The 16,914-nt window shown below is 43.5% G+C and overlaps 5 protein-coding genes across 5 annotated transcripts; 2 read left to right on the plus strand and 3 right to left on the minus strand.

The window, feature by feature from the left end:
* Window positions 1-288: 288 nt before the first annotated feature.
* BDB00DRAFT_68803 (uncharacterized protein) lies at window positions 289-2,107 on the minus strand. Its single transcript, XM_053118169.1, has 3 exons — window positions 1,995-2,107; window positions 1,725-1,878; window positions 289-1,598 (listed from the first exon to the last, which is right to left on the minus strand). The coding sequence occupies exons 1-3, from the start codon at window positions 1,995-1,997 to the stop codon at window positions 586-588; spliced, it is 1,170 nt and encodes a 389-aa protein (XP_052974329.1). The 5' UTR covers window positions 1,998-2,107; the 3' UTR covers window positions 289-585.
* A 3,490-nt stretch (window positions 2,108-5,597) lies between these two features.
* On the plus strand, window positions 5,598-7,592 carry BDB00DRAFT_942533 (uncharacterized protein). The gene is made up of 3 exons (XM_053129405.1): window positions 5,598-5,744; window positions 5,886-7,037; window positions 7,102-7,592. The coding sequence occupies exons 1-3, from the start codon at window positions 5,652-5,654 to the stop codon at window positions 7,399-7,401; spliced, it is 1,545 nt and encodes a 514-aa protein (XP_052974330.1). The 5' UTR covers window positions 5,598-5,651; the 3' UTR covers window positions 7,402-7,592.
* Window positions 7,510-9,879, minus strand: BDB00DRAFT_942534 (glycosyl hydrolases family 18-domain-containing protein; the record flags this gene model as incomplete). Its single annotated transcript, XM_053129406.1, has 7 exons — window positions 7,510-8,204; window positions 8,291-8,717; window positions 8,826-8,915; window positions 8,995-9,234; window positions 9,327-9,572; window positions 9,649-9,725; window positions 9,803-9,879. 7 exons carry the CDS (start codon window positions 9,877-9,879, stop codon window positions 7,700-7,702), a joined length of 1,662 nt encoding a protein of 553 aa, XP_052974331.1. The 3' UTR covers window positions 7,510-7,699.
* A 201-nt stretch (window positions 9,880-10,080) lies between these two features.
* On the minus strand, window positions 10,081-12,267 carry BDB00DRAFT_850201 (TLD-domain-containing protein). The gene is made up of 2 exons (XM_053125416.1): window positions 11,883-12,267; window positions 10,081-11,772 (listed from the first exon to the last, which is right to left on the minus strand). The coding sequence occupies exons 1-2, from the start codon at window positions 12,165-12,167 to the stop codon at window positions 10,171-10,173; spliced, it is 1,887 nt and encodes a 628-aa protein (XP_052974332.1). The 5' UTR covers window positions 12,168-12,267; the 3' UTR covers window positions 10,081-10,170.
* Window positions 12,268-12,523: 256 nt separating this feature from the next.
* BDB00DRAFT_942536 (uncharacterized protein) lies at window positions 12,524-15,086 on the plus strand (the record flags this gene model as incomplete). The annotated part of the gene is made up of 4 exons (XM_053129407.1): window positions 12,524-12,567; window positions 13,027-13,501; window positions 13,630-13,721; window positions 13,800-15,086. 4 exons carry the CDS (start codon window positions 12,524-12,526, stop codon window positions 14,737-14,739), a joined length of 1,551 nt encoding a protein of 516 aa, XP_052974333.1. The 3' UTR covers window positions 14,740-15,086.
* Window positions 15,087-16,914: the final 1,828 nt, after the last annotated feature.

The raw sequence follows: 16,914 nt of genomic DNA on the forward strand, positions 1-16,914 counted from the left end.
TATTTATTATTATTATTAGTATTTACAATGTTATATGGTTTTATTAATATCATTTTTTTTTCTCCATAAAACTGCAAGTCTTTCTTTCGATTAGAAGGAAATGTAAAGAGAGAGAGAGAGAGGCGAGAGCATAAGGTTTTTTTTATATTACACAAAATAAAAGTGGGTGGGAGGTTGAAAATAAATATTTTTTGTATGAAAGATGAAGATGATGATGTGATTTTTGGGAAACAATTATAAACTGGGGTATATACATATACAAACATGAGATGTGGGGGAGAGAAGAGACTTTTAAAGGACAATCAACGCATGGTTTTCCAGAATGGACCAGAATCGAACGAGAATTCCTTCAATAGCTGAGGACACATTGAAGATGGCAACGTATCGGATGGGTACCTAGGGATGACACCTGGCGTGTTAAGGCCTCCTCCTACTGTCTTTTTCATCATAATCACTGTTGCCGGATCGCCTACTGCTCCTCCCGAGGTCGTAGCGGTAGCAGTATCCCGCTTGTTATTCCTATTACAGATTTAGTCTTAAGACAGAGTGTCTTTATACACACAAACAGAGAGAGAGATAGAGAACTTACGAATCTTCATACAAGAATACATCAGATGCGTTGGGAGCAAATACTTCTTTTTGCATTGAATCCAATGATTGGAGATAAACGAGACGGGAAAGAAATTCGATGCTATCGAAATCCAAAGCCATTTCTTGTGGTTCTTGCTGTTGTTGTTGTTGTTGATTGTCGGTATCCATGGCATCGAACGGATCGGTCGGATAGAACGTTTGTTCAGGCGTACTGGCTTCACTAGGGCTATTGTCATCACTGCTACTGGTTGTACTACAGTGATCATCCAAATCCATGGCGGCCGTAGAATGGTGCTGTTCTGCTACTTCTGCTGCGGTCAATGCTTCAATTGCTGTTGATGATGACGATGATGATGGCGGTGTCACAATGGACAGCATGACTCGTCCTACTTGTTGTTGAGATGGTTGTGGCTTTTCAAATCGGCGACGATGACGACGGCGTCCTCGTTGTTGCAAAAGAGGTGGCGGTGGAGGCGCATTGTTCAAGTTATAATCATTCGATTCTGAATCATCGTCACCATCAGAAGAGCAAGACAACACATCATCATCATCATCGGTGGTTGGACCCTTTTTAGCAGCTGCAGCAGCGGCGGCAGCAGCGGCGGCCATTTGTTCACTTTGTCGACGTGCAGCAAAGCGCCAGGTCATTGAACTGACAAGCTTGTTCGTTTCTTTGCAACCGCCCAATGCAACAAAGCAGAGTGGACATCGAAACGTTTTGCCCAATGCGGCTTCACTCATTTTTAAACAGTCGAGATGGAGCCATCGCTGACAGTCGTCGCATTGAACCATAGGTCCGAACTCTTCATCCGGCGTATCACAAATGCATTTGACAACACTTGTGTAAGACATGACATGGCGCGAGCTGCGTCGTAAAAGTGCGGGTTGTTGTTGTTGTTGTTCCATAAGTCGCTTCGTGGTCGGTGGTCGACCGGGCCGCCGGCGTCGATCCGATAAAGCACTGCGCCGGGTTGCCAAACGGGGTGCATTAGCTGGTTTTTGTTCTTCTGAGGGATTTTTCTAAAGTTAGCACCTGTCCTTGCTGTCTGTCACGCTTTCAACTTTTCCCTCCACTTGTATCACATTACACAAACACACACAGAGAGAGAGAGAGAGAGCCATTCGCTTTTTACCTTCTCTTGTTTGCACGACTGATGGTGCTGTTGTCTTCTTTTTCTCTGGTACGTCCTTTTCTCCTTGTTCCGTTGTTGATGGTACTTGACTGATCTTGTTCTTGTCGGATCCTTCTTTTTGCTTTGCAAAAGATGTAGTAGTGCTCACAGTGTCCTTGTCAATCACAGAACGCATTCTTGTATTATAGCTGTGAACATGCGATTCAATCAAACGAGCACCCAAACGCGCAGCATCACACCTTTTCATGTTGCTAATGGTGGCAGTCTCACCATCTTTGTCTCGTCGTAGACAGGTACGGATCTTGTTCTCTTCTTTTAACCTTTTTTCTGGTACAGTAATTTCAATCTTGTGGTTATTGCCGTTGCCGCCACAGCCATTGTCGCCTGTTTGTTTGATATCCACACGAGTACCCGTCTCCTGGGCAACAAACGTCAAGTATTGCTTTAGCAACGTCAGATTGTTCAATCGCGATAACAACAAGGGTTTTGTTTCCATGACAGCAGACGTAGCATCATCACTGCTAGCACCATCAGTAACAGCAGTAGGGTTGTTGTTGTTGTCGTTGCGTTTGCTGGTACTATCGTCACTACTACCATCATCATCATCATCTTCATGGGCACCTGCGAGTTTCGACAAGGCTTTTGAGAGACGTTGCTTGAGTTGCCTGGCGATAGCGTGAATGTCTGGTTGAGCGTGGGTTGTTGTGGTGGTGGTGGTCGTGTGATGATGATGATGATGAGCTGTACTCCTCCTGCTGCATGTTTCTGCAGGTCGTTTGACTGCGATTTGAAAAGTTCTGACGTGGTGCTTTGACACCTTGTGGCGCATCATCGTCTTTCTATCCTTTTGACGCAGTTCACCTTGATTGCTAAGTGATCATTTTAGTATAATGAATAGCATGTGTGGCAGTAGATAACACACACAAGACAGGCCCACTTTGAGTTTCTCTATGTGTGTCAAATAAACAAATGTGTCATTTTACCTTGCGTTAGTAGTAGTAGTAGTAGTAGTAGTAGTAGCTTCTTTCATGATATTTGAGCGGCGGGGAGAGGAGAGTGGGAACGAGTTGTGTGCAGACAAGAAGAAGAACGGGATGCGAGGTGGGATGAACTGTACAGAAGTTTGGCGGGGAAGGGTAAGATGGACTAAGCGCAACACAACACAAACGAAGAAAGAAGAGAGAAAGAGAGAAAGAGAGGGGAGAAAAGAAGAGTCAAATCTTGACCAAAAGCTTACATGTAAAAAAGGTCTGGATGGCTTTTGGACGGATGGCTTTTTTTGCGAGCTTAACCAAAATGGTAAAAAAAGCAGGGAAACTGGGTGTCTTTTCTGTTATGAGTGCGTGTATGCGCATGTCAAATACGGGTGTGGGGGTGGGCAGAGTATGGTTTCTCTTTCTTTTTTGGGGGAGTGTGTGTGTTCTCTTTTTGAGTTTTTTTTTCCTCGTACTAACCATGTTTGGTCTTGCTTTTGTTTAATCCCATCTGCATATTGTGCGGACCACCATTGCCAGCAACACAAATCTCACTAAAAAATGAAATATTCTATTCCATTCTCACTACTATACTTTATAAACACATGCGTACATACAGCAGTATCTCCGTCTGTCAGTTTCTGTCTACTTAGCGCGATCACAACGTCGCACGTTCTTTCAAGGGCAAGGACTGAATGATGTATATACAACACCGGTCTCAAAGGAAGTGTATGTGCCAAAAAAAAAGAATCAGAGCGATCGTCGCTTGGTGGTCGGGGCATACGACCCAAAGGAAAAGAGGAGGGAAGGAAATACGTTTATCGAACAGTGGCACAAAAGTCACACGGGTAAGAAACAGTTTTTAAATGTCAAAAAGAGATTATTGCTACTATCACCACTATTTCGCATCACCACCGCAATGGACAGCTATGACGGGGATGCAGTCAACCGAGGCACATACTAACCACAACATAAACAAACAAAATAAACAAACAAAAAACAGTTTTTTTATTTCAACAGGGTAAACACATCCTTTTTTTTACTTGGCACATAGCAGCAGCAGGCAGGGCCCTTCCGAAGATGAGTTAGAAGCAACCCCCCACCTATGATTATGTATGTACAAGAAATTAGAGAGAAAGATGTCACATAGAAAACTTTGCTTGCTTGACCACGCCCTAGAACCGAACAAGAGACTCTCTCTCTCTCTCTCTCTCTCTCTCTCTCTCTCTCGTTGTCTTATTAACTCATAGTTAAATTAAAGGAAATTATAATACCTGAACTTGCAGGGGGGGGAAGAGAGAGGAGTTGCCCTGTAGGAGAAGAGCAAGTAGTAGTAGTAGTACATGAAGCAGCCGCTGAAAGGAAATGAAAGAGATTGAGACGATGATGTTTTCTTTGTCGTCGTGAGATTATAAGATGCCTGCTGGTGGCTGCTTCTGCTGCTAAAGATACACCATTACATACACATACATACATGCTCTTTTATTTTAGTTTGCAGGTTTGTTTGGAGACTTACACACCTTCTTCTGATGTCAGTTTTTAAAACAAATGAAATGCATCAAATTGCTATCTAATACTACTATACCTGCTAACATGAATACATGCTCATTTTGTACGTAAAACATGATAGTGCTTCATTCTTCTATACGTTCTGCGTGAAAAAGTAATATACTACTTTTGCGCCTATAAGCTACATATTGTAAGGTCAATCTTCCAATAACTTGTCATCCGGTAATAGAAAGAATAGAGACATGTACGTACATACAAGCAAAGTTTTTGGCAGGTGCCCAAAAGAAATGATTTTAAAAAGAACGATGCATCTTGTTCTTTTTAAAGTAATGCACTTGTGGCGAGTATTAGCGCATTGTTATTGCCACCTGTAACTGTTTATATCGATCCCCACTTGTTCATGGCACCCCAAATATTTTGAATGCTTTTGCGTGTATGTGTGTGTGTGTGTGTGTATGTGTGTGGGAAATTAACTCATCGTCAATGCTAATGTAACTCATACCACAGTATGTAAACCCCCAAGGATAGCAATGACAAAGATAACATCATAACCGCCCTCTCTACGTTTAAACTAATCATCACGTCGTTATTATGAAACACATTCTTGATGCACTTTTTATTAATAAACTTTTACCTAGCGAATGATGCGTTGATCATCCCAGTTCCCATTTGGTACGAGATATCCTGCATGATAGCTATGGACTTTAATCCATATATCGAAGCGTGGTAACTACACTTTGATGCTGCATTCCATCATGAGAATCAAACGCTTGTAGTGTAGTGGATCATCATACTTTAGTCATTTTTCTGATCTATGGAAAAACTGCTGCTCTCTCTTTCTCTTTGCTCGCATCTGCTACTTGCTATGTACTTGTAAGCTTGCTCTCTCTCTCTCTCTCCTTCAGAAACATTTTCGAGAAGAACAACATTCCAAAGAGACTGTAAATGAAAAAAAAAGTTTAATTTAAAGTATACAAAAATACTCTTCTCCTTGGATTTTCAAATCAGCCAAGCTGGTCAATATGCTCAAAGTCAAAGCCCTTGAAGGCTTGATGGCTGCAGCAGCAACGTTTTTTTCTTCCTTGGCAAATGATTCAATTAAAGAAAAAATCCCCCATCGCTAGACATTATTACTGCGGCCGCATAGAGTATATAATAGACAGACTTTTCACTGTCTTGTTGTGCAGTAGCAGTCTCATATTTAAGCTTTTCCACGCACGGCTCAGTAACTTTTGTCCCTTTCTACCCATCATTGGCCTGTAGTATGTAGGGACGCCTCATTGTCACAAGAAAAGAGATTACAGGGACCAGACCTAGCCAATCAAAATCGTTCTTGACACGAACAGGTTGCCCGCGAAAAAGAGACGCGCGATGGTCGGCATATAGTCAAAGTCCTCTCCACCCTCCTTTTTGTCTGCAAACGGCTGTCCAAAAGAAAAGCGAAATGTCAAGCGCGCCTCATTGCCGTTGTGGTCGAGAATGCGTCAGTTATGAAGTGAGAAAACCGGGTCCTAATCGAGGCAAGTGGTTCTGGAGAGTAAGCATCTTGAGAGAGTTTCTATATGTTTTTTTTTTTTTTGAATGAATGAACGCCACCGTTCATCCCCATCTCGTGCGATTGTTTCCAAGTTGGGAAAACAATTCTTGTTATTTTGGACACTCATCGACATTTAATTAGTGTGCTACTCAGGCGTGTGGATACTTTAAATGGGACACGTCTGCCAGTAAATTCACAGTCCATCCTACGAATGCCTATGCTCTAGCGCAACCAGCAGTGACACTGAGTCGAGGAAGCGGACCAGGAGGATTCATGAACAAACCCAACCTGGACGCACAATACTTTATCGAAAAGGCAAGCAAAAAGAAAACCGAGATTGAATTCCGGTTACATTCCACGTCTGAAATCACGATCCGCGCCGATCTCAATCCGACCCTGTTGCCAGCGCTACAAAACATTAGCAATGCCGTGTGGAACGAAGCATTACAACGGTGGCTCCTTCCTGCAACGTCGCAAGCCTATGCACGCGCACTCCAACAGATCCCATTGGCCCCGAATTTAAACCTGAACGTGATACGGCTGTCCAACGCATTAAAACAAGTCTTGCACGAACAGACGGGCTTGTCGGATCACACGGTGGATATTCGGGAAACTGATGTCGAGGAAACGATTCGCAACATACGTGACTCGGCTCTTTGGAAGACACTCAAGCCGTTCCAACAACAAGGAGTACGATGCGCTCTGAAACGTAACGGAAGACTTTTGCTTGCGGATCAGGTTGGCAAAAAGTTGCAAGCGTTGAGTGTGGCTCTGGCGTACCAAAGCGAGTGGCCCCTCTTGATCATCTGTCCGAAAGATGACCAGCCTGAATGGCATCGTTTGGTCATGGATTGGTTGCCTGTGACGGAAAAAGATATCCATGTCTCCACTGCAGTCACGAATATTTTGGGCAAAACGCGCAAGCGCACCATTGCTAGTGCCGTACAGAAGGGTCTTTTGGTCAAATCGAAAAAGAGAAAAACGAAGACAGTGTCGGCAACAGTAAGGAGGGCACGGCGGTTTATCCAGACTCAAGCCAGTGCCACGAGTGATAGTAGTAGTGGTGATGATGATGATGATGAAGAAGAGGAAGAAGAGGAAGAAGAAGAGATAATGGGTACCAACGACGACAACAACGACGGCGAAAACAAATACAATGTATCACTCTTCTCGTCCCACAAGATCCACATCGTCAATGATGAATTGGCGAACAAATGTCACAAGCAGTTGCTGGAACGACATTTCCGTGTGATTATTTGTGACAAAAGCCATAGCTACCTCAAATATCTTCCAGTAAGCAATAGCCACTCTTTTCCTCCCTTTTAAAAAGTATACTCACCTTTCTACATTCTAACAGAGAAAACGTGCCCAACACTACCTGCCAATGCTAAAATCCTGCAACCGACTGGTAATGCTGACAGACGATTTCAATTTCGAGAAACCCATCGAATTGTTCACACAACTCAGTGCTCTTCGGCCCGATCTGTTTTCTGACTTTCGACGCTATGGCCAGCATTACTGTAAGGCGGCGCAGCAGGTCTTTGGATGGGACTATTCGGGCAGGAACAATCCGGTTGAGCTCAGATACATTGTCGACAGGGCGATATGGTTGAAGCGGACCAAAGAAGATGTGCAGGATCAATTGCCTTTGGTTTAAAAAAAACTCACTACTCTCTATTCCAAAAAAAAAAACCCCCATCTATTCCTTTTAATTTGTACATTTTCTAGTTTATAAGCTTGTATATCTTTCTTTGGCACATATCTGCGACAGCTCTTTGTATAAACACACACAGCACATTATTTACTTTTTATCCCAAAAGCCACACACACACACACACACACACACACTCCTCAAAGCAGCATAAACGTTCAAATGAATAAATCGTATATATAAATATATATATATATCACATAAATAGCCATAGCAGCACAGAAAAATAACTAAAATATAAAATTTATACTTTGGGGAAACCACAGAACAAGAAACCTTGATCATCATGGCACACCGATCCCGATGAGCAAGAGCGCTGGACCCACTTGTTAAAGCTACAAGTAAGCCAGTGAGCCGACTGGCCACTGCTGATACAACGTTGCTCACCAATGACAGGGCAGTCCTCTTGAGCGACGACCAAGGAAGGCGACGATGCGGCTACTGCGGGATTGGATGATGCTGCTGCTGTTGGCATGGCCAGACCTGATGTGGCTGCGAACGTGCGGCTGTTTTGGGCGGCGACCTGGGATGCCGAGGATGAAGCTTTGGGAATGGGGACAACAACAGCAGGTGATTGTTGAGACATGCTAGCAACAGAGGAAGAGGCAACCACTTGTGCAGATGATTGTTGTTCTTGAGGAAAAGCATGGATGACAGTATTGGCTTCGGATGGGCAGTTTTCTGGAGCGGCGTCATTATGGATAGTGTTGGCCACACGGAGCAGCTCACCATTATCTTGATGCAAGTCCCTATGATGCGTTTAAAGAAAGTTGTCATTGTGATTAATAGAGAGAAGATGGGATAATAAGAGAGGCAAAAAACAAACAATCTTTACCAAACCATGACACCAGCAATATCTTCACATAAAGCATGATCGACCTTGATCTGAATCGATTGCGGATCATCGTACGAGATATAAATGTTGTTTTGAGCATTAAAGAGCCATGGGGTCTTGGAGACATCGTCCCAATAACGTTGCCATCCCTCACCGGGGCTCTTTAGATCATCCAAAATCACACCCTCCGATCGCAGGTTGCGCCACTTCCATACACCGGATGTGCCATCGATATCTGCTGCACAGTAAGGGTTGCTCCAGTAAGCATCATCGGCATCGCCCTTGGGTGCACCGACCTTGGCTGCTTGGTATTGCGACAATGGGTTTTCGGTCATGTCCACTTGTGCTTGCATGGATCGACCATAGAACGCAAGACCGGCTGTCAGCTTTTCGCCTGGAATACCTGCTTCTTTCCACTTGCGAATGCCTTTTTTTCCGTGTTGGATGGTTCGTTAGTTTTTTTTTTATAGTTACAAAATTCCAAATAGGAAGGGACGCTTCTGTTTTTTTAAAAGGAATAGCTAGATAGACGTACTTTCAACAAAAGAGTAACTGGCACCCTTGCCGTCTTCGTATTGGAAAGGTGCATTAGGACCTGTTTCTTCAGCCCATGCGCCATTGATATCTAAAGAAAAAGAGGGTTCGTCTCACATGTCAATATACAAAAAAGCAGTTCATCACAATAAACAGTTGTTCTTTTTTACCATAAGTCATCAAGTTGATATGGTCAACGACTGAAGCGAAGCCGCTCACATCCTTCATGGGCGTGCCATCAGGACCGGTAAAAGGATCAACGTGGACGGCCATAGAGACTTCCTTGTGGTTATCCGGGAACCGCTGATCCAATGCCTGACGAAGTTCTTGCAAGAGCAGCAAGAAATTTTCTGCGTCATTGGGTGCGACTTCATTACAACCGGCTCCTTGACGGCCTGGATACTCCCAATCTATCCATTCATTTCTCAAATGTGTGAGAATTATAGTTGATTTTCTTGTGAGAGAGAGAGAGAGAGAGAGAGAGAGAGAGCTTTTTTTTTACCCAAATCAACACCGTCCGTTTGATAGGTCTCGATGAAATTCAAATTCCAGTCAATGAATGCTTTGCGAGCGTCAGCAGACGCTACCATGGGACTGAACCGTTGGGAGCCGGTCCATCCACCAATCGAAAGTAAGATTTTGGTGCCTGCTTGGTGAGCCAAGTCCACAATCTTTGGCAAATAGGCTTCGACGGCCCAGTCATCCGGGAAGGAAGGCAAGTTGCTTTCATCGTTCAACATTGAAAATGCTGGTATGTTATGTATGTTTATCATTAGCGTCACTTGGCTTTGGGTTTGGGGGTGGGGCTGCATATTATCTTTTACCATAGTTGATGTGAGTGTATTCAGTGTAAGGGATTTGTTCTACAGGATAATTTGCATAAAGCCAGTTTGGAAAGTAGCTGATTTTTTTTTTTTTTTTGGTGTGTCAGTTCTTGATTCCATGTACATGGGCCTTTTAAAAGATACATGGACTCACCCAATAAGCATATGCTTTGACGATACTGAAGACACCAGTACGACAAGCAACGCGACCAAGGTGTACAACGCCGCCATTGGTAAACGCTGAGAGATGTAAGAAAGTATGTAAAAGAGACGTACGTATGCGTTATCACAGTGAGAAGAAGGGTCATCATTTTTTATACAACAGCTGGTATGTCCAGTGCAATTTAGAATATGATCCACCCACCGCAAACCCAACATAAAGAATGCACACAAGTTCTAGTGTGTGTCATGTATAAAGATGTAATCCGTGAGCATGTGGATCAACGACAGAGCATGAGTACGGATGATGATGATGATGATGATAGGTCTTTTATTACACACAACAACGAAAGAAATTTTGCATTATCGTTCCTGACGATTGTCGTCATCAATAATGCCTGCCATCCGCAAAAGTTCGCGGTCCACTTGGTTTCCATCTGCTTGTCGAAATTGTAAGCCGGCACGTCGTACCGCTTCCCGCTTCTCAAACTCCCATTCACGTTCCTGGACCTTTCGTGCCTTTTCGCTGCCCATACCAAACACCTCGATATCAATCGTTTCAAACTTGACATTGAATCCGGACTTTTGACGGGTACAGGCTGAGTTTTCAAATGTGGGTAAAGATGGGTATTGTTCCTGAGCATAGACGCCTTGTTGAAGGGTATTATCCAATTGCAACAAAAAGTTAACAGAAGAAGACGACGGATGTCTTTTGTTGAGCATTGATGACGAGGAGGAGACCGGAGGAGCAGATGATTTAGAAGTGCCACCCATAGCAATGCCAAAGTCGTCGTGATAGTAAATATATTGGTTGTTGCGTTTTGTTGAGCGATACACTTGGAACGTCGGCCACAGTTCAAACACAAAACATGCGTCGTTTCCCCAATAGTGCCGCGACGACTGCTTCCATGCTTCGGAAATGTAAGCGCCAATCAGAATCGATTTGTTTGTGTGCAATTCCTCGCCTTGGATCACCATCAGTGTGGGACCCGGATAGCGAAACACGTTGCGTTCGAATCGGTTCATCGCAAACCCGTCTTGGTTGGCCGAATAGAGACGCGGCCACATCTTGACACGACGCGCAATCTCTGGCAAACACCAGCACAACAGTGCGCAATAAGGTAGCGTCAAGATGTCAGATGTATCTGGTGTGGATACACTGTCTTCTGGAAGAATCAGGTCCGATACAGTCGTCAGCGACGTTTGGCCGCTCAAGGCAAATTTGCCATAGATGAAGGATTGGATCGTTTTGAACAGGTAAGGTGCATTACGTCGTTTCCATGCAAAGAAATGCCGTTGCGATACTTGATCTTGGTTGCTGTCGCTGCCATCATTATTGCTGCTGCTGGTGTCGCTGGTCGGCTGCATACTATCCACCATCGCGCGTGCCATCCGTCTCAGTGTCTCCACACTTTTATCATCTCCACTACCCATCTTGGTTTGTTCTTGCTTTTCCATTTGAACAATATACAGCATCAACGTAAATAACTCGACAAGGTCACGACAGAGCATCATGGCTGAATCATCGTCATCGTCGTCATCGTTGTCGTCGTCGTCGGCTGTGCTTTTCCTTTCGGCGTCCTGTTGGCCAAAATCCAAATCGTCAAAACTGACGCCTAGATCAGCAAGTGATAGCCCCTTTGTTCTTTTCTCCTCTTCTTTTTCATGCTGCGGCACCGGTAGTGTGTTGGGTTGTTCCTGTTCTGTTTCTGTTGGACTAGCGGGTTTGTTGCTTGCTTTTGAATGAACAACGGCCAGTGATTCAAAAAACATGTCTTCAAAGAGCGAGGCGTCGAGATTGTCACTGTCATCCATCTTGCCCGTAAGCAGCACAAATGCTGTAAGAAACGCCTCAAACGTCAGAGGCACCGCGGACGAACAGTTTGGATATGAACCGAGGTATGAGAATGATTTGAACAACAGAATGCCTCCTTGTTCAACTGAACGTGGCAGGTTCAAGTGTTCCTATACACATACATATATCTTTTGACGTTAGCGTCACACCACTCACATTAAACAAAAGAGAAGGGTTCCCTCGCTTTATATTGGGCAATGGACGAGTTGTGTGAACTCACCAAAAACTTTTTAGCTTCAATGCATTCAAAATGGTCAGGGTATTCTGTTTTCAGCTCGTCAAAAACTTGATGAAGGGAATAAAGTTCAATGCGTTTCAGTTTGCGTTTGAATTGTAACAGTGTCGCGTTGGACCGGTCGCCCAAGGATGAGCATTCGGTGGTACTGTGTTTGCCAAACGACAATGTGCTCGTGTTTTCGCCAATACCGGAGGATGGTCGGCTCTCTGTAATATTGCTGTTGTTTTTCACTGTTGCTTCTTTGGATTTGGATTGATGTTGGCCCATTGTTTCTTTTTCATATCCATACAGTAGGAGTGGTGAGGAGGGGCGAAGCTTTAAATTTTCTTTTTTTTTATGCGCGCTTCATTTTTTTGTTGTATGCCCGCTTCCATGCAAAAGAAAAATATCTGTCTCGGTGCTACGTTATGCTTGGTGGGAAAATAACTGCGCAAAGAGTGCCATTGTCGAGCTTTTTTCTTATGAGCTCATTGCTTTTAAAAGTTTAAAGAATGGGCATTTTATATATGTCTGCCTGGGGTGACATAATAGACCATGGAGTTTCTTTTCTATGCCAATATGATCAAACAACAACAAGTCGTGTATCATTGCTGTGGAATAGCATGCTTTACTAAAAAATAATCATGAATGACGATCCGATGTGTCATCTTTTGGGGTGGACCGAAAGGTATATAGAATGCCTCAACCAGCCGTTGTTACACAAGCATTGATGTCATTGTTGAATGCCTCATTTTCCGGTAGGATACGTGGGTTTTGATGCATGCGCAATCGACAGCGCTCAGAGTACAATCTGCAATGACGACTTTTCTCCTTCTTTCAGGGAGAAACCCAAGGAGAGGGGGTAACTCTTTGAAAACAGCATTAGCAGTAGTAGCAATAGTAGTAGTAGTAGTAGTGGTGGTGGTAGTAGTAGTGGTAGTGGCGGTGGACTGATCATATGATGGTTTTACAATTCATTGGTTATGCTGGGATACGGAACCAGCCCCCAAAAGAGGAAAGTGTCTTTTTCTTTCTTAAGAGAGAGAGACACACACATGCATAACTTTTCTTCCTTCTCTTCGTATGCCCATACCACTATCACGATTACCACACACCTCTTTTTTAATTCTACCACTCCCATTTACAGGTCAATGAAGGACGATCATTCAGACAATCGTCCAAAGCATACTGACACTGACTCGGCACCAGCAACGAGTAACAACAACAACCTCGCCACCGTCATAGAGGTGCCACCACCGTCTTTCCAGCACCCACATCAACAACCAGAATCATTAGCGTCGCTGTCGTCAATACCAGCGGATGGCTCAGGAAACGAACATCTAGGGCAACAAGACCATGAAAGAAACAACAGCAGCAGCAGCGCTGTTCATGTTTCCGCGACACACAACGGAAAGAAATTACGTCAACGGATCGTTCGAGCCAAGGAATTGCCATTCTATCAAGGAGGCGTTCGACCCAAACATGTCAGAATTGTGCGCTTCATTGGCCGCTGCGGCTTCATTGCCAAGGGCGTTGTGTATGGCATCATTGGCGTCTTGATAATGACCAATGTGTCAGGCACGTTCACGCCCAATGGGAGTCAAGGAAATGAATCGCCACAGGTTAGACCAATCTGTTTTTTTTTCCATTTTTCGTTCCCCACTCATTGGATCGGCTAATCCATTGCCGTGTCCGTGTTTCGTATCATTGCCCCCTATCCTAACAGTGCCGTATGTTCTTGGATTGATAGGGTGCCTTTTTGTTACTGGGTGGCATTCCTGCTATTGGCAGACCCATCCTTGTTGTCATGGCTATAGGCCTAATTACATATCTTTGCTGGAGGTAATCCTAAAAAAGCCATCGTTGATAATGACGTGTCCCTAAGCACTCATAATCCATCATTCATATATGCACGCACAGATTCTGGGAGGCCATCACGGGTCAAGCGTACGATGCAACGCTCAGCAAGCGAACCAACTTTTTCCGGTACCGGCTCTCGCCCATTGTCAGCGGCCTTGTGTATTGTGGCTACCTGTACTATCTGATTCAAATGATCTACCAAACCGAAGAGGAGCAACAAAAGACCGCCTCGAGCAACGAGTTTCCTGCGTCGTGGACCGACACGACTGTGGGCAGTGCCTTTGTTGGCATCTTTGGTGTCGCCTTTATGATTGCTTTTGCAACCCAGCTTGTCAATGCCATTACCGGCAATTTTATTCCGGACCTGAGCACGAGTGACCCGACGACGACGCCGACGACGACGACGACGGCTGCTAGGAAATGGGAGGCCCGAACGGTCCATTTGTTTGGCCGAATCGGGTTTGGTGGACGTGCTGCCATGTTTGGTACGCTCTCTGGCTTTTTTTGGGAATCGTTGGCCGAGCGCAATGAATCAGGCGAGCTCAACGTGGTGGCTGCGGCCATTGGAAAGTTGTCAACGCACACCGGCGGATTGTTCTTTATGGTCATTCTCGGTTTGAGTTTGATCATCTATGGTATCTTTGCTATTGCCAATGCCTATTACAAGTATTTCCCAACACCGCCACCTTCACGAATACCACTCTATGCCCTGACAACTGCCGATGCCGACGACGACGACGACGACAATAATATTATCATTAGCGGAAAACAGGGTGAAGATGTTGCGTCAGGTGTTCAGTCATCGCAGCAACTGCAACGATTGGAAGGTCAAGAAGGACAGGAAGAACAAGAAGGTGACCGCAGGAATGTAGTAGCAGGAGTGGCGGCTGATCATCGGCCAGGTCCCAAGATTTGGTGGCGCCGGCTATGGATGCGTGTGTACCCAACAAGCTCAGCTAATCGCAACAGCACAGACGATATCGAGAAGCAGCAGCAATAAGCCATACCATTAACACACAGCATGTCTGCTATTTTATTATCCTTGTACTCTTTTACATAGCATTCAACATTCCCATTACGACAGGATATGCACATCATTTCTTTACCATTTGCTCATCATTTGTATACCTTTACTATACTAGATACACCCTACTTGCTAATTTAATGCAACATTTCAATTAATTCCTTTTTTCGTTATGATATACACCCATTACATTATTGCACTACTCGTGTATTATAATCTTTTTATATAAAAATTTAATTTCTACTGTACATCATCAAGTTATAGAATATGCAAGAGCAAGCGTCAGTTTACTCGTCTCTTGTTTGTCTCATACTTTGAAAGGGCATAAAATAAGTAAATCTTCTAGGTAGTGGTACTACCAATCACTAGACTGTGGAAAATGATCAACCTAAATATGGGAAACTAACATCGATATAAATATGTAAATAACTCTATGATCATAAGTATATAGTAACATAGCAAAGTTGTATAAGAATGCTCTAAACACGAAAGATGATATTTGTACTGTCTCTTTCGTGGCACATAGCAGCAGCAGTTTTGATGATAACTGAGCCCAAATAGAGCCGCTAGCAGGAACGCTACCACTACCACCACTCTCTATTTCTCGGTTGGCAGAGTCTTGCTCGACAGTTTTGGATCCAGATGGAAACCCTACCATCCATAAACCATAAAGTCTTTGAGCACAAACATAGGTTGTAGTGATGTCTTGATAAATTTATATTATACTAATTCTGTTTATTGCCTGTCCTTTCATTTGATTGTTTCTAAGAGATGCTGTATGTATTACTTCCCACTCTAAAGGAGCCTCCACTACTATATAACGCTAAACTTCCTGTATGGAGAAATATTGTACTGTCTAGATGACGATGAAGAAAGTTAAACAGGGGATTGATCTCTTTGAAACTCGCTTTACATGAATGTACGTTACTTCTAGGACATTATGTTGTAATGAGATTCTTCATTTATTGAAAGATGACTTTCATTATACATAGAGACGATCTGTGGTCGTATATGGATGATTACCCCATTCGGCGACTTGAATCCGTTTCTGCCATGCTTTCGGTTGATGTAATCTTTTTTACATGACATACAATATAATAACTCAACTCGACCATATATTCACGTTTGGTCCATTTAAAGCATTTATTTAGATATCGTTTAAATAGATTTGAGCTTGAATTAATAGTAGCTAAGAGGTAGAAATGCCCGATTTTGTGTATATACTGTAGTACAAAATGCTTGCATGATATATATGCTCGCTGAGACAAACATTCAAGTTATTTGCTATGTCACTGCTTATGAATTTCAAGTCATGGTCACTTTGTCGCATAGTAGTATCTATGCAGCGGCACAGTCGGGGACACAAATCGCATATCAGTAAAGAACATATGATAGACTGATACAAGTAAGATGCCCCTTCTTTGGCCCCTGTACATGTGGTGGATAGAAACTGTTCGTAAAGACCATCATACTGGTTAACAGGGTAAGACCCACAATTGTTTCAATCTTTGGTATATGTAGGTCCCTTTTGAGGAACCAAGTGCATAGTAGCATTCAAATTATGCATATGGTTCCGAATAAGCATTGTTAGACCCCATCTGCCTTCGACGCATTTGTGTTGTTGATGTGTTCAGATACATGTATTTATTCTTTAAAAACCATACTTGCTATAATTTTCTCAATGATCGCAACCTAGCCGGCAGGAATAGATATAAAGGATGAATTTTTTTAGTACAGCAGTAGCAAGTATCTAAAAACATACATATACACATCACGACTACTGGGTTAAGCATTTTTTATCTGATATGTATTTTTCTCTGCTGTTGTATACATACAAGTCGTCTTCACAGTCAAACAAATAAAAGCTATGCAAGAGAAATACTCAGAAAAGAGTAAGCACAATGTTAGAGTTTGCTTATTCTTTAGTTCTTTATACTGCTTTATGTTCAAGAAAGAAACAAAAGCGACAACAAAGTCAATTGTCGCCTGCCCAAAGATTATGCCTCGGTTCCATCCAACACAGCTTTACCACGATTGTGCAGGTGGTGCCACGATGATACCATTACAGCATTTCTCGTAAGTTCTTGAGCAAACATTGATCAGATATCTATAGCAAGCGGGATAGGAGAGAGAGAGAAGCTCTGTACAACA

This window comes from Zychaea mexicana (assembly GCF_025766255.1).
Source record: "Zychaea mexicana strain RSA 1403 chromosome Unknown BDB00scaffold_118, whole genome shotgun sequence".
In the NCBI taxonomy this organism is placed as follows: domain Eukaryota; kingdom Fungi; phylum Mucoromycota; class Mucoromycetes; order Mucorales; family Lichtheimiaceae; genus Zychaea; species Zychaea mexicana.